The sequence below is a fragment of the Otolemur garnettii genome, unplaced genomic scaffold (assembly GCF_000181295.1).
Source record: "Otolemur garnettii isolate 467f Iridium unplaced genomic scaffold, OtoGar3 scaffold00196, whole genome shotgun sequence".
Classification (NCBI taxonomy): domain Eukaryota; kingdom Metazoa; phylum Chordata; class Mammalia; order Primates; family Galagidae; genus Otolemur; species Otolemur garnettii.
Genome location: NW_003852591.1, coordinates 1,200,003 through 1,223,461, shown reverse-complemented (window position 1 = coordinate 1,223,461; position 23,459 = coordinate 1,200,003). Strand labels below are relative to the sequence as shown.

Genomic DNA, 23,459 nt, shown 5'->3' with positions numbered 1-23,459 from the left:
CTACTACAATTTTGAGGGAGCACAAACAATATTTTAAGATATTTGCAACAATAAATACGGTATGAAAATATCTGTGCTTTGTATTGGCAATAAAGTCACAGGTAGAGCTTATGCTACTATGGTTTGCTGCTGATGCTTATAATTGAAGGAGGTGCTAAAGTTCAACTTGGCGACAATGAAAATAAAGATAAAAATACTTCCCATTCAAGTTCACAGACCCCTGAATTCTGTCCACAAACTTAATGGTAAGAATCTCTTTTCTGGTGCTTCTAATTCAAGCAAGAGAACTGTTTTGTTCTTAACAAGTCGATGATAATTTAAGAAGACAATTAACACTGAAGAACAAAAGTACTACAATAGTGGCCCAAATTTTTTAGAAGACTTAGGTATGTTGTGTTCTCACCTTCTTTAAGGATAAAACGACCTTTACTGCCTTAACCATTAACAAAGTTTCAGAATCAATGTGCCCACAAACACCCGGAAACCAGAGAGCTGCTAACTGCCCAACTGAATGAATGGGAGTATCTGTTTAGACTCAAAGGACCTACCTGAACTTACGGGTTGCAAAAAGGAACAGAAGTGATTCATTCTTTTGAAGAAATTTAAACCTCCACTGACAATATTTTTCAGGACCAAAACATTTTATTGCATTTTAGAGAGTGGTGCTGGAAGAAAAGGCCTCTGGCATATACCAAAAGGCAGTAGATTTCTCAAAATTTAGTACATACAGCAATAGCCAGAAAGCTAGATGAATAGGCAGACTCCCTGAGGAATCTATTCTGGGTTTTTTTGTTTGTTTGTTTGTTTTTGAGACAGGGTCTCGCTCTATTGCCCAGGCTACAGTGGTATCATCATAGCTCATAGCAACTTCTAACTCTTGGGCTCAATCAACCTTCATGCCTCCACCTCCTGAGTAGTTGGGACTATAGGTGGTACCACCATGCCTAATTTTTCTACTTTTAGTAGAGATGGGGTCCTGTTCTTGCTGTAGCTGGTCTCAAACTGCTGACCTCAAATGATGTTTCTGCCTCAGTCTCCCAAAGTGGTAGGCTGATAGGCATGAGCCACTCCATCCAGCCAAGGAACCTATTTTTAATAGATAACCGGGCTCGGCGCCTATAGCTGGCTCAGCACCTATAGCTCAACTGACTAAGGCACCAGCCACGTACACCTAAGGTGGTAGGTTTGAATCCAGCCCGGACCCGCCAAACAACAACAACGGCTGCAACCAAAAAATAGCCGGGCGTTGTGGCGGGCGCCTGTGGTCCTAGCTACTTGGGAGGCTGAGGCAGGAGACTTGCTTGAGCCCAGGAGTTGGAGGTTGCTGTGAGCTGCAATGCCACGGCACTCTACCCAGGCAGACAGCTTGAGGCTCTGTCTCAAAAAAAAAAAAAAAAGATAACCGATTTTAACTCTGACACAAGCTCCACTGCCCTTAGGCACTGCTCTGAGAATAAATTACCAGGGTGGCTTGCAGTAGCTTTCTAAAGATGTTCTAGAGTCTGAGTCTCATGCTTAAGCTTTTTGGAGGATCTAAATTTTGAAGCTAACATGAAATGCAAAGGTTTATAAATAAGCTAAATATAGAACAAAGACTACTTTTCAAAACTCGCTAAACTATGTACCACCATATAACTACCCAAGAAAAATATCTTGTCAGTATCACTGAGCACCAAAACCCCCTTGCATATTGCTAGAATCAAGTGCTCATTTCAACTATTTGAGACAGGCCTTGAGTGTGAAGAACTTACCGACTGTCAAGGACCCTTGCTATAAATATCTGTAGAACTGATCAGTACATTTTAAGACTTTAAAGTGAATGTGTCAGCTTTGTCATGTACTTACGTGTGTTTCAAGTCAATTTTAAGCAAAATTAATGAACCAGAAAAAAAGGATGTCACCCAGCATTCATTTATTTCATTTGTCTTTGTATGCCTGTCTAATTCTAGGAAGGAGGAAAAGGCTATGGAAGGCAACCCTGAAGTCAGCTTTTCCTGCCGCCCCTCTCTTTCCTCTCCAGGCTCCGTTTCACTTAACAATACAGGGTCCTTGACTTTGTCCTCTTTTGAGGACCTTTAGAAATCCCACAGTTTTGCTGATAATTTTCAAGCAGCTTAAAAATAATTTCAAAACTTTCAGAGATGAAGCTAGAGCCAAAACAATGAAACTCTCCTTTCTGAGAAGGGGATTCCAAAATCCTAAAATTCTTATACACATAATAGAGTTGCTAAACATTACCGGGGAGAATGGAAAAAGGAGATTTGCTATACTTTCTAAAGAATAAGGCATCCAATGTTGTTGTTCTTATATTTTTAGTGACCTCGAAACCATAAAAGTTTAAATACAATGACTATTAGGAAAATAAAAATTAGGAAAATGAAAAAAATGCTCTTTTATCTGGTTAAAGAGCAGTATCTTGAGCAATCTCTAAAGGAACAAGGTGCTTGCAGAAGGATGGAAGGATATGGCCAGCTGTCAGAGCTTTAGAACTTCAAAGGTAAATTCAGATATTCTATAGGTCACCTTGACAATCACCTGCTCTGCCTCCAAATTACACTATCAGTGACGGGCGTATATCCACTACTGTGGTCAGTACTCTACAGTTAAGTCACACAGAAAGTAAAACTATTCATGTCCAAACTAGAGGATAAGAAGAAGACACTGAGGAATGATTAAGACTGCTCTTCCCAGCTGCTTTGAAAAAGTGTAGGTAAGTGATAAGGTCCTACATTAAGCATTTCTATTTGAAGAAGATATGAACGAGTTAGTATTATAAACGTTTGCAGAGCAGTTTTGGGTACAGTCAATGTCATTACCATTCTTCACTTCTCCATGGGCCCAACTCTTTGGCTTTCAGGAAGTCTAAAGCTTCAGATGATGAAGGCATGCATCTGAATCAGGAAAAAGTAAGTAAAGTTTTTGTTTTTTAACTTTCATATAAGTATTTTCTGGCTTTAAAAAAATATGTTAGAGTTCATAAAAGCTAGATGAAGGAAAACAGGCCTATATAATTTGACTTTTGGAAATTTCCTAGTTTTAATTATTTTTTATTTTTCTGAGACAGAGTCTAACTCTGTCGCCCTGGGTAGAGTGCCCTAGTATCATCATAGCTCACAGCAACCTCAGGTTTTAGGGCTCAAGTGATTGTCCTGCCTCAGCCTCCCGAGTAGCTGGGACTACAGGCACCCGCCATAACACCTGGCTAGTTGTTTTTTATTTTTAGTAGAGATAGGGTCTCTCATTCTTACTCAGGCTGGTCTTAAACTCCTGAGCTCAAGTGATCCTCCCACCTTGGCCTCCCTGAGGACTACAGGCGTGAGCCACCATGCTCAGCTTTCCTAATTTTAAATATTTATGAACATAAGGAAAAAGTAATCACATTAATTAAATGCATATGCTAATAAATAGAATGAAGAAAGCTTAAGCTTGGGTTTTAATGCCCACACCACTATTAAACACATCAAATGCCAAAACAAAAACAAAATCTGGGTCTGATTCTTATTTATAATTTAAATATTATAATTGTCAGTAGGCTGCTGGGGTCCATCCACTGATACCCTCATGGTGCAGTCAGATACAGACAGACCTCACATCTATTCAGGGGCCGGGGAGTAGAAGTCACTTGCTCAGAAGCACAGCAGGGAGGCAAATATTCACTTCTGGAACACTTATTCAAAAAGAGGCAGGCTGTAGACCTGGTAGTACTATTTCCTTGCTTACTAATTAAAGTATTTTGGGGGGGAGGAGTCAAGAATTCCTCCTGCTAGGGCATCTATTATACTATTTGCCAATCTTATTAATCAATGTATCTTTAGCCATGATAAGGTGATAGGTTACTTTACTTCAGTGAAGATGGGATCGAGAAGGGAGGCAAATTTATACCGCGTTAGGTCAAGGGCAGTGTGACTGTGCAATGGGGATGCACCTGGGGGGTCAAGGCTCCTCAAAATCACTAAAATGCTGAGAGAAAAGGAAGGGGTGGTACGGGGTAATGTAACCAGACATCACCATTTTCTGCTTTCTGTCATGCTGCAAGACACTTAAAATTACCTGGATTCCCAGCTGGGAAGAAGACGATCTGAATCTGAATGCTAACAGTGTCACTTGCACAGTGACTACAAACAAGGAACTTCATTTCTCTCCTTCAATATTCTCAATGTTGTGGTTGTGGTGATGAATTAGTCTGCATGAAAGTGCTAGCCTCAGAAAAGATGCTCAAGAAATGTGTTGCCTGGAATTCTGGATAGTTAAGGTAAAAAGTATAGCGCTTCCTTAAAAATAATTACTTTGTCAGACTACAGAAGTACAAATAGTCTTTTGCATGTGCCAGTTACCCCTTCCCAAATCAAAATAAAGATGGATTTTTTATTTTTTTAATGAAGAATCTTCCATCTCCTCGAAGACCTTGAATCTCAACTGCCTTTGTAATATTGCTGAAAATGGAGGTGGGAACGCGCTTTTGTCAACACTGCAGCAAACCCGTGAAGACAGGGCTCTGAAGGAATGCTTTCCACAGGGCTTCTCAGTCTCCTGTGTACTGACCTGACCAGGTTTGGCTGGGAAATAATTTCGCAGATAATAATCCATGTGCGCAGCTTACAACGAGGGTGGTCTCCAGCTTTCACATAACAAACTGCTTGGTGGGAAGTTCTTTTTGTATTTATTGTAGTGTGAGGGAATGGTAATTACCTAGAACAGGGGTGTCCAACCTTTCATTTTTCTCTACTGCACACTGGCAGAAGGGCCACACATTAAATACATAAATGCTAATGAAAGCCGATCAGCAAAAAAAAGAGTCTGTGCCTACTAGTCAAGATAGCCAACCACCACTGATAAGCAGAAAGAGTCCTCACAAAATCAGAGCGTGGCCTGTGGCACCAGTTGAATACCCTGACACAGGTTATGTCATTCAAATAAGGAAACCAGAAAGGGTGAAAAAACATCCACTACTGACAATTTCTTCATTGCAGAATTTTCCCATCCTATGACATATTGATTTATAGCTGGTTTGTCTGCACAAGTCCTTATTTCTGAGAGGAGAAAACGGATTTTTCGCACAGATAACTGGGGAAAGGGGGAAACGGTTCAAGAGCTCCATCATTCCATCCCTTCCTTGCCCTCCTCTCCTTCACAGAAGTACCAGACTCTGAATCTGAACCTAACACAGGATGAGCAGAGCTACCGCATGAGATGTATGGGTACGGCTGGCCCAGGCTTGGCAGAGGGGACAGGCAACAGGCCGGGTTAGGGTCTTCACTGTGCTGAACTGTGCACTTATCCTTTCTCTGAGCACTTCATTACCACCCCTCTAGGGCCTGTTCTAGTTCCCTAACGCTTACCAGCTGTCTAACCACGGGCATGTTAGTTAATTTAAAGTAGCCAATTCTGTAAATTGTGGATACCTGGTATCTAGCAGAGTTTGTGGGAAGCAAACAAGATGGTATATGAATACAGGGCGACATAAAGTTCACGTGTGATTTAAATAGTAAACTAATTTAAATTGCACATGAATTTTATGTCCGCCGTATAGATCACAAGTATCTGGGACTTCTGCTTCCAGCCATAACAAAGCACTTGACACAAGACTCACCTTGCCACTGTAAATAACAAAATATATGAAACAACTGTGTTCAGATACTGGACACTAGGCAGCTTTGGACCGTGATCTCTGAGAAAAGAGAATCAAAGAAGATGAGACCCCTGATTTGTTGGGCTTTCCTCCTTGAGCACTTTTAGGACAACACCAAAGAACAAGGCTCTGAAGACAAGTTAGACTGGAGCGCAGGAGGTCTGAGGCAGCTGGCGCTTGCTGAGAGGAACACCAAAGAGAAGGAAACGCACGGGGAGAGGCTCAGAAATCGGAATAAAGGTCTCCTTCAGTCTGGGGATGAATAGTGAGCTGCACATGTTTAGAGTTAAATTCTAAAAGCCAAGCAAAGAAAACCTGGGAAGGAAAGAACCACCACCAGAGAATTGTAAACAAGATCATTCCTACAGCAGTTTCCAGAGGCTTGGAAGACACTGGCATTGTGACCAGACACAGGAGGGACACTTCATTTAATACACAGGTATTTAGGGGCAAGGAAAGTCATGCCTTAGTTGTAGGGCTAAATTAAACAGAGAAAAAAGGGTAAGGTAGGTATGCTTTAACAAAGCTTAAAAACAGACTAGGAAGAATCAAGCTGTTCTGTAAGTACCTTAATTGCCTTCCCAAACAAAATTCAGTGATGAAACATTCACAATATCCAATATCCAAGATCTAATCAAAAATAACCAGACATGTGAAGCAGGAAAATGTACCCCAGAGTAGGAGGTACATTAAAATGAGGGAAACGCAAAATGACAGAGATGCTAGAATTGGCAATGAAGACTTTAAAGCAGTGGTTCGCGATCCTTTAATACAGTTCCTGTGGGTGGTGACCCACAGGTTGAGAACTGCTGCTTTAAAGCAACTATTGTAAACATCTCCAAGTACTGAAAGTCCTTGGCCTGTTCTGGTGGACTGTTATTATTTAAGTCCAAGACATCTTGACCTTAAAGAGGAAAAGATAAAAGATGCAAAAAAAAAAAAAAAAGAAAGAAAAGATTATCAAATGCAACCTCTAGTCTTGAAATATGTATCTTGCATGCATGGAAATTCACTGGGTAGGATTACCAATGGATTAAGACACTAGGGAAATGGGGAGGCACCTGTGGCTCAAAGGAGTAGGGCCCAGGCCCCATATGCCAGAGGTGGTGGGTTCAAACCCAACCCTGGCCGAAAGTTGCAAAAAAACCCAAAAAACAAAAAAAGACACCAGGGAAGAAAATAAAAAACAATGAGCTTGAAGACATACTAGAATTTATCCAAATTGAAGCACAGATAATAAAGAGGTTGAGAATAAAGTGAACAGAGCTTCATTAACCTGTGGTACATTAGTAAGTGATATAACACACGTGTCAATGGAGACTCAAAAAGAAGGGAGGTGGGACAGAAAAAAGAAATAGATAATGGCAAATAGTATTTCAATTTGATAAAAACTACAAATCTATAGATTCAAGTGACATTTACAAAGGGAATGATCCTAGAGGAACACTTGTTCTGGAAAGCACTTAAAAAATAATTTACAGAAAGAAAGATTCTTGATCCAAAATAAATTTAGATGAAACGTGGTGAGATGATGTTACAGCACACAGAGCAAAGTCTTATCTCTGGGTGTGCCACGATCAGCCGGAGGCTGCTGGCTGTGCAGAGGCTGGCTGTGGCCTATTATTATTTAATATGCATTTAAATGACAAGGCTAATAATGGAGACCTATATACTGCCTTCTTTGGGGCTTTGGAGCAAAAACACTTTCCTACTTTTTGGTTACTTTAGGAAATCTGACACCCTGAAAAGACAGGAAAAGATGGTTGCCTGTGACTCCTTCTCAAGAGATATGCCTTGAAATGTTAGAGATGTGTCAAGAAACTGAACTACTTCAGGAGGGTCATTCAGTGAAAGACCCTTCCCTGCTGAACACTGTAACATAATTTCAAGACTACAGTTAGAGGCAGTTCACTAATCCAGGAGCAACCCCCTCGATAGCCTTTATAATCACTGGGGCGGTGGGGCAAACTGTGCCCGAATCTTATCCCACTGCCTTGTTAGATGCCGCGTTGCTTCACTGGACCCCAGCTGTACATTTCCCACCTTGCCTTCATCACCAAGAGGTGGCTGGGGATATGTAAATACATAGTCTTATCAACTCCCAGTTGGACCATTCATTTATAGAATCACGGGGCTTGTGACACATTCTCTTCCCAGATCCTTTCAATAGTTCTTTGTGACGATGATAATTTATACGGCACAATAAACCCGGACAACAAGAGTGAATTATACAGGGGGAATGTCAGAATATCTGGATCAAAAAGAGTTAAAGGGCATATCGAGACTTAACATTTTATGTAGCTGCAAGCAGAGTATGGAATGTTAAAATAATATTTAAGAGGCTGGGCTATTTATGGGTTTTAATAGTCTCTCTTGCATGTCGTTTCCAAGTTGGCAACAGCAAAACCATGGCAACAGGAAATTCTTCCCTGCACTGGAGTTTATGAATGCTTTTCTGTTTTCATGACTCAACTCCTTATTTAATTTCCTGTACAGAGAGTCAGAGAGGTTACTAGAGACTGTAATACAGATGTGCTAATCCAGAGACCCTCTCAAAGAAAAACAGGTTACAGGTGTTTTGGGATGGATTTTCAGATAGAATTTAAAACTGCCTCCACGTAGACATACATGGAACAGAAGTTAACATATTCTAACCCAAACATATGTGAGAACTTAACTATCTTATCAATGACTTGGGGAATGGGAGTGGACAGCCTTGTAGGCTCATGCACCATAGTCAAACACGCTGTTTCACTGTCGTGCTTTTAATCAACACATTTTAAGAGCCACGCCAATACCAAAGCTAAAAGGTCTCCTTTCTTAGACGTCAAGTTAGACTATCAACAACAAGAGAAGCCAACAAAAAACCTAGATATTAAAAGAATGCAAAAATAACTAAGAAAACCATACTAAGGTTGACTACATAGATAAATATGAAGATTATGAAATGAATTAATGCAAGTAAAATATTCCAGGGCTTATAATCATATTTACTGTAAGTTTCTGGAGATTTTATTTACCCTAAGATCCAGCTGAATGTAATGAAATTTATACAACCCCACCTCGGAGCAATTCTGTATGGTCCGTGTCCACTGCCCTACTTCCTCCACACCTCTGGTAACATTATTTTTTATTGTCACATTCTAGTTGCTTTGATGATGACTGTCAATTGTTTTGGAGCTACCTTCCCTCTCTAGCATTCTCTCCCCCACTGGCAGCAGTTTTCTGCAATAACTGGCACTGTGGTTTTACGGGTAATTTAGCAAATGCACATCAACTCAGAAGGAGGAAAATCAGCCTAGTAGGAGGGCATGAGTTTCTCTTACTTTTGGTGTCAAGCTGGGCACGATACTTCTCAAATCCTTTGAGCCGAACTCGTTCTCCCAGGAGCTGGAGGAATTCCTCGAAGGCGGGGCCGGCCGCCTCGTTGTTGTACATCTCCTCCTCGGTGCTCTGTCCGGCTCTGCAGTACATGATGCCCACTTTCTGCTGGTAGTTCAGCTGCAAAGTCAGGCGACACGTGCACGTCAACACAGGCAGATCCACTCAGTCCCACTTCAAAACCTACTAAGTCCTAGGGCACGTGCCCAGAAACAGCTAACACCCTTCTTACGCCTCTGTCTTGATACAAAAAAAATACACTGGAACACAAGCATCTATACTATTCGTGAATGAAGGCCAGAAAAGTAAATTAAAATTTCCTGCAGGTCAAGATCATACATCTTAACAGATGTTGATACTTCAGGAAATTTCTGTTAGTTGATTACAAAGTACAAAATGAGACTATAAAAAAACAGCATGATAATGAAAGACAATTCTTTTTCTACCATCATCATCTCTTCCTTCTGAAAAGGGAGGTCTCTATGAATCTAAAGGCTGAGGTCCACTTCATAAAATGGACTTTAAAATAAGTTGTTTTGCATTCATATTTTTGCAAAAAAAAAAATTATAGAAGATTTATCTCCTAACACCATTTCCCCAAAATATCAAATTATAAATCTTGGCTGTATCTTTGTTACAGCACTGGTATCATCAACTAGGTACACAGAACAATTTTCCTTTTAAATATTTATTTACAGCTGAGTGCCTGCAGAGAAACTTTAAAAGCTACTCCATGACAGCAAATCAGCTGGTGACGAATACAGAGCCTCCAAAGGACCGCAATAAACTGGTCAACGTGAGGAGGTAGGCCTGCTGGGCTGATAGGTCCATGTCTGTCCTATGAAATTTGGGTCAACTATGGAGGTTCTACTGTATTTCCTTCTCAAATGCAGTTAAAATGAAGCACTCAAGAGATTTAAATACATGATAATAATCAAAGCATTTTATTTAGCATTTAAAAGTCTAGTTGCGTGGCAAAAAAATCTTATGGTGGTGATACTGATCATTTAATAAGAAATGACTTTTTGACATTAAAAGAAAAGGAGGAGGGATGAAGTGAATTTTAATGGCCAGTGTTTATCAGATATTTACTGTATAGTATATGCCTAACATTACATTCAGTGTTTAACATACAGTTAACTTCTTATCCTCGTAACAACCCTCAAGGCAAGTATCACTAGTTTGACAGAGAGAAAAGCAGATCAGGGAAGGGAAGAGAAAGTAACCGTCCAGCAGTTACTCCGTCAGAGCAGCTACTCTGAGACACAAGATCACAGCCAGTCAGTCCTGTGACTCGGCTCCCTCAAACACCACCAGGACACAGCCAGGCCGGTCTTACCCCAATTCTATCACTGCACCATATGGCTACAACCTCTTATTTGCAATTCTGAAGTTGAAAGGTAAAAACCAAGTTTAAGCAAACACAGTTGGCAGCAAAACTTGATATGGGGCTGACATTAGTATTTTAAATTTATTCTCTCTGTGAGGAGCGGAATATTCATAGTTCCCTGCATAAATATTAATGTGTTTGATTGTGGGGTACAGCCTCAGATTCCACTGGGAATATTACTATATGGTATATGCATTTTATTACCCTTTTAAAATCTGAAAACTTGGGAATTTTGAAACAGATCCAACCATGTTATTAACACATGAAGGGACTGGGAACCCAAACTATCTTTGTTGGGAACTTTCCAAACCAAATGGTTCAGAATAGTGATTTCTGCCAGGCACTGGGAGAAAAGCCTTTGGTTGCCCTGCACCCTGCTTAGCTGACCAGGAAGCTCCATAGCCTCCATGTGACCCACCGACGGGAGCTGCTAGTGTCAGAACTATACAAACTGATTCCATTTTACCTGCTCGGGTGGGTGGAAGCCAAAGTTCCAAGTCTGAAACTTGCAAATAACTGGATGTAACAATATTGGAACATTTTAAAAATGGCATACAATCTGACATTATTGCTACTTCTACTTCATTTTAATTATTGTTATTTTTCTTTTGAGACAGGGTCTCACTTTGTCACCCTGGGTAGAGTGTCGTGGCATCACAGCTCACAGCAACCTCAGACTCTTGGGGCTCAACTGATCCTCTTGCCTCAGCCTCCCAGGTAGCTGGGACTACAGGTGCCTGCCACAACACCAGGTGAGTTTTTTGGGTTTTTTTCTATTTTTAGTAGACATGGGATCTCGCTTTTGCTCACTTGAACTCCTGAGCCCAACCAATCCAACCGTCTGGGCCTCCCGGAGTGCTAGGATTGGTATGGCCTGTCTCTGGGAGGCCTTAGAATTGAGCTGCGTGCCCTAGTATGTCTCAACAAATAAAAAGGTACTGGTAGTCTCTACGTCTATTACAAAAGAAGTTTTCAATATAGCCAAATCCCAGGCCCCGTCATTATCTGACTCCCCATCCAGGGAGAACGATTATAACACAGACATAAAGCAAGGAGAAAGGAAGATGGTGTCTGTCTGTGCCTTCCAGATCAGCCTTCACATGCAACAATGCAAAACAAAAGTCACCCCGATCCACTGAAGGCACTGCAGTGACACTTAATTTGTGGGTGACAATTTGAAACTCCTTAGATAAAAGCCTAAGATTTCACGCCAACATTCAAAAGGACTCCCTAATATACGTACAACTTTGCTATAGAATGAAGATAAGAAAAACTCTCCCCTGCACTTGACAAGCAGAATCCCAGGGCGACGTACCCCCTTCTTCTGACTGATTTCTCATGTGCTAGGGAATTCCACTACAGACAGAACTAACTGGGTTTGCCAGCTGTGAAAGGAAGGCTCCTTCTAAGAGGATCAGGCAACTCTAGACTATCAAATTTCCTCTGGGTTTGAAACCGTGCCAAGTGTCATCTACTCTATTCCCAAAGGTGACATTATGACTGTACCCTTGACTTCTACTCCAAATAAATCAAAGGTGGGTGGTATTCTCTGAACCCAGGCTCCTAGAATCCTTAGTTAGCAACCAGGTTCCCTGCCAGAATGAGAAGCTGTTAAGGAGAAGTGATATAAAAGTAACAAGAAATACTCCAAGGGAAGGAACAAATTTATGCGGAGTTAAAGCTATGGTTTGGAGATTCCGGATTATTTAAAGAGGTCACCTGAAACAGTGATTTTGGGTTTGTGTTTATGAATACACAACATGTAATATAATGTTCAAAACAGAGTTACGGTGATAGTGGAAGCCATCCTGGAAACAGGCTGGGTTATCCACAGTTTAAGATTCTGCTTTGGATAATCTCTGGGTCATTTAACAGTGCTTCTGTGATTCCAGCTTGCACATAAACTGTTCATATAAGTATCTGGGCACTGAACAAATGCACGTATTTATAAAAAGCAACAATGATCAGTCCAACCGGACAAAGGCTATCTTTGCGATGTCTTGAATCTCAACCAAGTAAAGTATCTTTCAAAACCTTCCAAGTGTGATGTGGGCTTCCCACAGCTAGAAACCAACAGAATATAACTCTCCTCTTTATCTCATAAAGTGGGCACTTTGAGACAGAATCAAAGAAACAGATACTGCCATCTGACTTATATGCCCTGGAGTTCCTGGGAAGATGTATGCTGAAGTCCCCACCCTTCACCAGTAGAAACATATTTGAATAAGAGACCTTTTAAGAAGTGCCACATTTCACCCAGCCTTCCCTGGTGTCATGCCCAAGGAAGGCCACAGGGGCAGCACAGACCATGAGAACAACCCAGTTCTTACATTCTTATAAATCCCTTGACATGGTCTAATTTAATCTAGAAATTTTAAAAGGTCACTGGAAGACTTCAATCTGCAATAGTTCCCAAAGTATGGATTGTGAACTCTGGAGGATCTCTGAGACACTTTTTATGGAGGGAAGCATGATGTCAAAACTGTCTTCATAGTAACTTTTAAGAGGTGATTTGGCATTTTTCACTACCTGTGAGTCAAACTGCTGGTACCTTAAGCATGAATCGAAGCCTTGGGACCAAAAGTACAGTACGCATTGTATACTCACGTATGTATACTCACCCCCTTCCCAAATAAAGATCCAATTAAGAATGTCCTTGATGATGCGATAAAATACTAACTTATCCTTAATCTAGATACTTGAGCATATGCTTTTTAATACTCTGTATGGTGGAATGGGGAGCATGCATAAAGCGTTCGTGGCCTGTTGAAGTACTTTATGATAGATACCCTCAAGGGAAAGCATTTGTTCCACTAAGTTGCAAGATGAACTAGCTGTTCTTTTCGTAGAAGACTGTGGTATGCAGAATAATCCCCACCACCCGACTCCAGCCCTAAAGTCATCTGTGGTCTAATCTCTGCATCTGTGACAATATAATTTTGCAGAGGAAAAGAGAACTAAGGTTACAGATCTAACTAAAACTGCTAGTCAGCATACAGAGAATGTGTCCTGGACAATCCAGGTGAGCCCAATCTCATACAATGTTCTTAAAAGTGAAAGGCAGAAGACGATGAACGTCACCACAAGCGAGGCAGGGCCAGAGGATGCAAAAAACGCTGGCTTTGGAGAAAGGTGTGATAAGCCAAGGAATGTGGGTGGCCTCTAGGAGCTGGAAGAGGCTTGGACACAGATTCACCCCTAGAACCTTCGGAAAGGAGCCCAGCCCTGCCAATACCTGGATTTTAGCCAGGAAGATCCATGTTGAATTTCTAACTTAAGGACGTGTGAGATAACTAACTTTGTGCTTGTGGAAGACACCAAGTTGTGGTACTGTTATACTATAGCAACAATCAATAATAAAAACACACTATTTTTATTTGAACTGCCAACGGACCAACTATGGCTATTTAGACTTGTGAGTTTGGCAGATACTGTCCTGAAAATAAAAAAAGGGAGAGGGGAGCCTGTTACTCAGAAAAGACAAAATCAGTTGATTTTTTTTTTTGGAGACAGAGTCTCACTTTGTCACCCTTGGTGGAGTGCTATGGCGTCACAGCTCACAGCAACCTCAAACTCTTGGGCTCAAGCAATTCTCTTGCCTCAGCCTCTCATGCAGCTGGGACTACAGGCACTCGCCACAACATCTGGCTATTTTTAGATACGGGGTCTCGCCTTTGCTCAGATTTGTCTTGAACCCTTGAGCTCAGGCAATCTACCTGCCTCAGCCTCCCAGAGTGCTAGGATTATAGGCATGAGCCACTGCACCCAGCCTCTGATGATACTTCTTGCCAATAATAAAAGGCCAGCTTTAAAGCAAGATCTGAATTCTGGAAAATTTGAAAACTTTACAAGCTTCCTAACATTTAAAGATTAATGGAATATTTATTATAAAACAGATCAACACATACAAAATCTGTGTAAGAGAACCAGTACTTTCCAAATGACTGATGCATGAAATTATAAAATCATGCATGAGTAAAAAGACTCATTCAAAGTGCATGAAGACCAATGGCTTTTTAATTTAACAAGGTGCACTCAGCCAGTTTCAAATTCTACATTGGTATTAATCTGTAAGAAACTACCATTTGTTGAGTTTTGGTGTTATATCAAAGAATAATATGCACAATTATCTGAAAGGACCACAAAATACTCCTTCCTTTCCAAGTGCATAAACTCCGTGAGGCCAGATTTTCTTCATCTACTCCAACCAAAACAACATATTGCAACATCCTGACAGCAGAGGCACATATGTGAGCCCAACTGCCTTCTATTAAGCTAGACATTAAAGAGATCTGCAAAGGTGTCAAACAATGCTGTGCTTTGCACTAATTTTTTTATTTTAGAAATTTTTTCCATAAAAATATTTATGTTAACATGCAATCATTTTATTGTTGCTTTTTGTTTTTATTTTTCATATACCAATATACTATAATAAAAATCATGTTAATGTAGTCTCTCTCTCTCTCTCTAAATATGTGGCCATATTTTAGGACTGTAGATAACTGAAACTACAGAAAGCAAAACTGTGAATAAAGGTGGGGGGTGTTGCTGTATAAACTATGTCTTTTCCTATTCATGTGTACCTATAATAAAGTTTAATTTAGAAACCATAACACATCGACAATAACGGATATTGAGGCCAGGCATGGTGGCTCACACCTGTAATCATAACATTCTGGGAGGCTGAGACAGGTGGATCACTTGAGCTCAGGAGTTTGAGACTAGCCTGAGCAAGAGTGAGACCCTGTCTCTACTAAAAATAGAAAAATTAGCTGGACATTGTGGCGGGTGCCTTTAGTCCCACCTGCTTGGGAGGCTGAGGCAGGAGATCACTTGAGATTGCTGTGAGCTATAATGACACCATGGCACTCTACCCAGGGTGACAAAGTGAGACTCTGTCTCAAAAACAAACAGTAACCGCAAATAAAAAAGAACAATTATAACAAAATCCTAGCATCATCAACCTTGCACCTTGGGGCCATTAGTAAGTTAAACAAGGATGACCTGAACACAACCCTGAGATAGTGTGATAGTCGAGCTGGTAACAGAGGGGTGACCAAGTGACACACAGGCAGGCATCCTCTGCAGTGCTGATTCACTGGGCTATTGTTGCTTTCTCAAAATAGATTAATGGCACACTATTTGAATTTTTTTGTTTGATTTTGATATGGTAAATAAACACAAACAAAAAAGTCACATAAGCAAAAGCTCTGTGGGGTCCTTGAGGACTTGGGAAGGGGTAAGCAATTCTGAGACCTCACAGTCTGAGAACTATTATTTACCACTGTGCTTTATTTTGCATTTCTCAAGTCATGCACCTTTTCCTGTGTTCACTCGTTATGTTCAAATCCTCTTTCCCAAAGATTCTTCCAAGATCTTTCCCTTTGGATGCTAGGAAGATTTTCTCTTTATCACATTGGTTTTAGACAATTTGATTATGATGTGTCTTGGGGTTGTTTTCTGTATGTTTCATATTCTCATGGAGCATTTTGGATCTCTGCGTTTATACTTTGCACCACCTACAATTTGGAGCTGTCATTTCCTAGTTTCCCAGGCCTTTCATAACTCCTCCGGGGACACTCCAACTCTGTATTTAGACAGGTCAAGTTGCCTCACAGTACACTGATGCTATTCCATGCTTTTTTGCTGTTCTTCTCCATTCATATTTAAATTAGAATTGTTTCTATTGCTATGTCATCAAGTTCACTGATTTCTTCTGCAATATTTAATCTGCTGTTAATTCTACCCCGTGTATTTTTTTTTTTAATTTTTCATCTCAGACACTGCAGTTTTCACATCTATAATTTAGATTTGGAACTTTTTTATGTCTTCCAGATTTCTGCTTAATATGTTCACTCTTTTCTCCAGCTTCCCGAACACATGAAAAGACATCTGTGCGACTTTGGCAGTTGGTTTCTTTTCCCTCCCTCATTATAGGTCATATTTTCCTGCTCGTAACTTTGGATTATATGACTGGCTGATTGTTAGACATTATGAATATTATACCTTGTTGGGTGCTGGACATTGTTATAGTGCTATAAAGTATTCTTGAGCTTTGTTCCGGGCCACAGTTAAATTATTTGGAGATAGTTTGATCCTTTCAGTTCTTGCTTTTAAATCCTGCTTGGTTGTCCCAGAGCAGCGATTAGTCTTAGAATGATTTTGCCCCACCTCTGAGGCAAAGGCATTCTGAAACTCCACCCAAATGCTCTGTGAATTATGAGGTTTTCCAGTCTGGCTGGAAGGAGAAGAAAACTATTCCCACCTGAGGGAGGCTCTCTCCTGAGAGTCTCTGGGCTCTGAAAACCTCTAGCCGTTGGCCTTCCTGGACTCACATGTCAATCTCAACTTAGGGTCACCCTTCCTGTCCTGCAGCCTGGAAACTCTCTCAGGTAGAGAAGTGGTGCACGTTCTGCTTCCCACCTCCCAGACGTCACCATCTTTCACTGCCTGATGTCCAAAGTCATAAAAAACCATTGTTCTGTTGTTGTCTAGTTTTTGTTTCAGATGAAGATTAAATCCAGTCCCTTTTACTTGATCTTGGCCAGAAACAGAAATTTGCCTTCAGTTTAAAAATCAACTGCATTAATATAAATTTCTGAATAGCAAATCGCATCTGTTTGAGGCATGTGAGTTAATGAGACAAAGCCCCACCACAAACAATACACAAAACATTTCCATTACCCCAGTAGTTCCTGGGGCCCCTTTGCAGTCTGTCCCTGCACCATCTAACAGCTTCAGGCAACCACTGTCCTAATTTTTTCCTATAAATTAGTTTTTTCTACATTTTAAAGAATATTTTATTAAATAAACTTGTTGTGAGAGTCGCTCATTTAGTACTTAAGAATTGTCTTCTTGCTTCCATCTTTTTTTTATGCTTTATACCTCAGCAAATATTTTAATAGCCAATTGTCTGTCTTACTGTTCTTTGAATGTATTTTTTCTTTGCTTTTCTTTTTTTTTAAGAGACAGAGTGTCATTTTGTCGCCCTCGGTAGAGTGTCATGCGTCACAGCTGACAGCAACCACCAGCTCTTGGGCTTAGGCGATTCTCTTGCCTCAGCCTCGGGAGTAGGTGGGACCACAGGCGCCCACCACAATGCCTGGCTATTTTTTGATGCAGTTTGGCTGGGGCCAGGTTCAAACCCACCTCCCTACTCACCGAGCCACAGGCACCACCCTTGAATGTATTTTTTCATCTAGCTATTTTAAAATTTTTTCTCATTTTCTTTTATTTTCAGCAAGTTTTACCATGATGGCACACATCTTATTTTCTTTGTATTATCTTGCTTAGGGTAGACAGAACCCCCTGAGTGTCTTAACTCATGTTTTTAATCAGTTTTGGGAATTTCTCTAGCAGGATTTCCTTGAACACTGCTCTTATTCTCAAGTAATACATAAATATCTCTTCTCCTTCTAGAAATCCAAGCATCTATGTATTTCACTCTGGTTCACATAGGCCTTTGAGGCACTTTCCTGTATTTCCTCATATCTCCATTCTTAAGTTACAATTTTTCTGGTAACTTACCAATTTTCTCTTCTCTTGGGTCTAATTTGCTCTTAAACATATCTACTGGGTCTAACTTTACGTTATTTTTTCAGTTCTATAATTTCAATTAGATTGTTGTCAAATTTCTCTCTGAGCCTTGAACTCTGGTGTATTTTGTTTTTTATTAAATCTGCAAAGCTCTGATACCATCACGAAAAGCTATAATCTGCCTTTTAACTACTTATCCTTTGCTTGATTCTGGATTTAAATCCCAAACCTCTTTACTAATCAGCAAATGTCCAAGGAAAAAGGTATTATAAGACATTTTTACTTTTGATGAACTCCAATTACTCCAATATTTTTTTTCTGGACTAAGCTTTTGGTGCCATGTCTAAGAACTCTTCACCAAGCTCAAGGTCCCAAAGATTTTCTCCTTTGTCAAAAATTCGTTTTTCTTTGGAGACAGAGTTTCACTTTGGTACCCTCAGTAGAGTGCCATGTTATCACAGCTCACAGCAAACTCAGATTCCTGGGCTTAAGCGGTTTTCTTGTCTCAGCCTCCCAAGTAGCTGGGACTATAGGTGCCTGCCACAATGCCTGGCTATTCTTAGAGATGGTGGTCTCCCTCTGGTTCAGGCTGGTCTCAAAACCGTGAGCTCAGGCAATCCACCCGCTTTGGCCTCCCAGAGTGCTAAGATTACAGGCATGAGCTACCGAGACCGGCTTTGTCAAGTTCTTAATAACTTTATATTTCAATCTTATGATCCATTTGAATTAATTTTGTATAAAATTATGATGTTTAGGTCAAGTTTCATTACTTTGTTTATGGATGACCAATTGTCCTAGCACTGATAAACCTATCCTTGCTCTATTGAACTGCTTTTACGCCTTTGCTGAAAATCAGCTGGCTATATTTGTTTGGGGTATCTCTGGTTTCTCTATTCTGTTCCCTTGATCCATGTGTCTGTCCCTCCAACAAGACCACAGTCTTGATTACTGTAGCTATATATTTTGAAATCAGGTAAAGAAATTTCTTTCACTGTATTCTTCTTTTTCAAAATTGTCTTAATTACTCTAGTTCCTATGCTTTTCCATATAAATTTTATAATAATCTTATCTGTAACTGTAAAAAAATCATGCTAAGATTTTGATAAAAATTAAACGATTAAACTTTTTATTAGTCTGGAGAGAACTGATATCCTTAATATGCTGAATCTCTCAATCCATGAAAATAATATGCCTCAGCTCAGCACCTGTGGCTCAAGTGGCTAAGGCGCCAGCCACATACACCTAAGGTGGTGGGTTCGAATTCAGGACAGGCTGCCAACCAACAATGACGGCTGCAACCAAAAAATAGCCGGGCGCTGTGGCAGGCGCCTGTGGTCCCAGCTACTTGGGAGGCTGAGGCAGGAGACTCGCTTGAGCCCAGGAGTTGGAGGTTGCTGTGAGCTGTGATGCCACAGCACTCTACCCAGGGGGATAGCTTGAGGCTCTGTCTCAAAAAAAAAAAAGAAAGAAAGAAAGAAAGAAAGAAAGAAAGAAAATAATATGCCCCTCTATTTATCTGGGGTCTTTGATTTCATTCTTATTTTATAGTTTTCTGAGTACAAGTCTACTCATATTTTGTTAGATATATGCCAAAGGTTTTTTCTTTTTGAGAAACTCTAAAGGGTACATTTTAATTTCAATTCCACATATTCACTGACATAAAATTAACTGATCTTTGTAAGTGGATGTTGCATCATACAACCTTGCTAAACATACTTTGTAGTTCCAGGAAGTTTTGATAGATTCTTGGGGTTTTGTACATAAGATCATCATGTCATCTGATATGGAGATAGTTTTATTTTTTCCTTTTCTGTATCCATATGCCTTTAATTTCCTTTTCTTGCCTTACTGCACTGACTAGAACTCCAGTGCTATGCTGAATAGCAGCGTTAACAGTAGACAAACTTCCCTCGTTTCCACTCCGTCTTTCACTATTACCTACAATGTAAGCTGTAGGTATTTTATGGATATTCTTTATCAAGTTGAGTAAGTTCCTCTTTATTCCTAGCTTGTAATCATAAGTAAGTTTAAAATTTGTCCAAATGTTTTTGCAGTATCAACCCATATTATCATGTGACTTTTCTTCTTTGGCCTGTTAGTACGGCGGATTAGTTAATTTTTAGATACTGAATCAGACTTGCATGCCTGGAATTTTGCATACACTCGTGAGGAATATGGTCTGCAGTTTTCTTTTTTGTACTTTTGTCTGGCTTTGGTATCAGGGTTTCACAAAATAAACTGAGAAATATTCCTCATCTTGTAGTTTCTGGAAGAGACTGTGTAGAACTGACAATGATCCTTCTTTAAACATTAGGTGTAATTCTCCCCTGAAACCATATGGCTCAGTAGATTTCATTTTGGAGTTTTAAAATGATGAATTCCATTTTTTTCAATAATCATAGGTCTATCCAAATAGTCTATTTCAATTGGGTGAGTTGCAATAGTTTTTTGAGGAGTTGGTCCATTTAATCTAAATTGTCAAAATTATATGTGTTTAGGTGTACACAGTATTCCCTTATGAGATCATTGCTGTGGGTAGGGGTTGTAGTGATAACTCCATTTCAATCCCGATACAGTGGTTCCTCTTATCCCTAGGGGGATATGAATGCTTGAAACCACAGATGGTATTGAGCCCTATATATACTATGTTTTTAGCTATACATACATACTAATAATAAAGTTTTTTTCTCTTTTTCTGAGATAGTCTCATTGTGTCACCCTCATTAGAGTGCTGTATTGTCACAGCTCACAGCAACCTCAAACTCTTGGGCTTAAGCAATTCTCTTGCCTCAGCTTCCCTAATAGCTGGGATAAGAGGCGCCCACCACAAAGCCCAGCTATTTTTTGTTGCAGCTGTCATTGTTGGTTAGCTGGCCCAGGCTGGGTTCGAACTCCCCAACTTTAGTGTTATGTGGCTGGCGCCGTAACCACCGTGGTAGAGACACTGAGCGAATAAAGTTTAATTTATAAATTAGACACAGTAAGATGTTAACAACAATAAAATAGAACAATTTTAACAATACACTTTCATAAAGATTAGGTGAAGTCGTTCCTTTCCCTGCACCCAATATCTTATTGTGCTGACTCATCTACTTTTGGGCCATGTTTGATCAGAAGAAGTGAAACCACAGACAGAGGGGGACTCTGTGGACGAGATTAGTATTGACTCTGTTTTTGTCAGTTTTGCTAGATAATCTTCTATCTCATTGATCTTACCAAAGATTCAGCTTTTTAACTTCGCCAATTTTCTATACTATTTGTCTATTTTCAATTTCATTAATTTCTGTGCCTTATAATTTCCTTTTCTACTTGCTTTGAATTTATTTTCCTTTTTTTCTAGTTACATAAGGTATGCATTGAGATATTTCACCTTTTCTAATGTTACATTCAGTGCTATAAATTTTTCTATCAGCCTGGTTTAGCTGCATCCCATGCAGTGTGGAATACTGCATTTCCATTCAGTTTAATGTACATATAAAAAATTTCCCTTGAGGCTTCCTCTTTGGCCTATTGGTTATTTAGAAATGTGTTTTTTAGATTCCAAGTGCTTAGAGATTTTTGCTCCATTTTGATCAGAGAACAAAAACCCTGACCAAATGATTACTGATTTCCCTTCTTTTACCTTTGGAGGTATTTGTTTTATGGCCCAGGACAGAGTCTATCCAGGCATATGTTCCATGTGGACTTGCAAAGAACACACATTCTGCTATTGTGAATTACAGCTTATTAGTTTTTTTAATTGTTTGAATTTTTATTTTAATGCACAGTACCAGAAATGAACTTTCTGAACTGAATTGTATGGAAAATGACATAGCAAATAAATTAGACTCGTGTTGAAAGAGGAGGTCAGCCAAACGATCAAACTTAAGATATAATGGGCGTAGATAAACAAAGATAGATTCTACAGTTGTCTTTACGAGGTTGAAGTCTTTCCAACCCAACTTTGCTAAGGATTGGTCTGAAGCTCAACAGCACATGGGAATGCTGAGCAGGGAGACGTTTCCTTGGTGCTGCTTTGATGACCCTGCCCACACGCAGAATCGCCTCTGCTGCTTCAGCTGCACTTGTTGCTTCATTTGACAACTTTCTGTCATATCCAGTGCAGCCATATCTCCAGTGGTACCCTCCCTCGCTCACAGCCAGTCCAGCGGCTGTAATGCCTTTGCTGTGAGTAGCTCCGAGCTGTGCCACCAGGTCTGTACTATCGTAGCCTGTATTGTCAGCTATGGTAGCAACATTCTTGGTGCTTTAGCAAGAGATTCCATCGCAACAGCTTCTTTGCCTGGTATCCTACTGGCAAGCTGGGCTGTAGCATGAGCCATCAACGTCTGAGAATAGCCTCCTCCATAAACTGTTCCAGAAGCCTTCATAGTTTGGGCAAGAACGCATAGTGCATCATGCAAAGATCTTTCTGCTTCATCTAAAATGTGTTGAGTGGCATCATGCAAAACAATGGTGCAAGCCTCACCAAGGGCAACCCCAGAAAAGTGAATGAGTTTGTCTGCTCTAGTCATGACTTCTCGGTAAGTTTGTAACTTCCAAGCTTTACCAGTTCTGGGTGATCAAAGATAGTGGCTATTTTGCCCCCTGTAACAAGAGCTGGGCATTCCACACCTATAAAATCTGCATCCTCAATGGCCATGACACCAGCAGCACCAAAGAGCTGCTCAGGATAACCATAAATTAACTGCCTGCTAATACAGCAATTTATTCCATGCTTAAGAATACACTCAACTTTCACCTTCATTTTTTCCTTTTCTGCATGTTGTATTTCTGCGACCTTTGCTATAGAATCAACTCTTACCCAGGAACCAAATATCTTTATTTTGTCCACTTCCATTCCAGTATTTGCAATAAGAATTTTAGCATTTTCAATTCATTCTGGTTGTTTTACTCCATTTTTTTTTTTTTTTAGCCAATAGAAAGGCCCACCTAAATAGATTATGCCAGACTTCCTCCTAATTTCCTGACGACATGAATCACTTGTACAGCTAACTTAGTAAAGTGGTCTTTGTGATGAGTTAGAAGTTTTGACAATAATGTTCCCACAATATTCATCAGTTCTTGACAGAATTTAACTTCATCAGAATCATGAGAGAACAGTAACAAAGGTCCTGCCAACCCAACTTCATCATCTTCAACTCTTGACATAGCAACTAAAACTTCAGCTGCTGACTGTCAACACCAATGCTTTTGAGAATAGTGGCACCATCACGGTTACCATAAGAGAGGCATCTTGTCCACTTTGAAGAATTTTATCCCTGCCCTTGGGTTCCAACGTGCTCTTTACCAAATCTCTGGCTGAGCCCATCTTATGATTTTTAAATTTTGGTTATTGTATGTTTTCAGTTCTAAGATTTCCATTTGCTTTTTAATAATATCTGTTTCTTTGCTAAGACTTTCTATTTTTTCATTTTTAAAAACCATTCTGAAATTGCTCACTGAAGCATCTGTATGACAGGTGTTATGAAATCATAGTTCGATAATTATAACATCTACGTCATCTCAGTGTTGGCACGTGTT

General features: G+C 40.0%; 1 protein-coding gene and 1 pseudogene across 10 annotated transcripts in view; both read right to left on the bottom strand.

Moving 5' to 3' along the window:
- The window catches only part of SIPA1L1 (signal induced proliferation associated 1 like 1), a 385,188-nt gene that overhangs the window by 94,789 nt on the left and 266,940 nt on the right, over positions 1-23,459 (bottom strand). For all 10 annotated transcript variants that reach the window (XM_023507644.1, XM_012812217.2, XM_023507649.1 and 7 more), the window contains one exon: positions 8,956-9,130. In XM_023507644.1, coding sequence (XP_023363412.1) covers positions 8,956-9,130 — 175 coding nt within the window. The remainder of the gene's footprint in view (positions 1-8,955; positions 9,131-23,459) is intronic.
- On the bottom strand, positions 21,290-23,269 carry LOC111721878 (annotated as a pseudogene).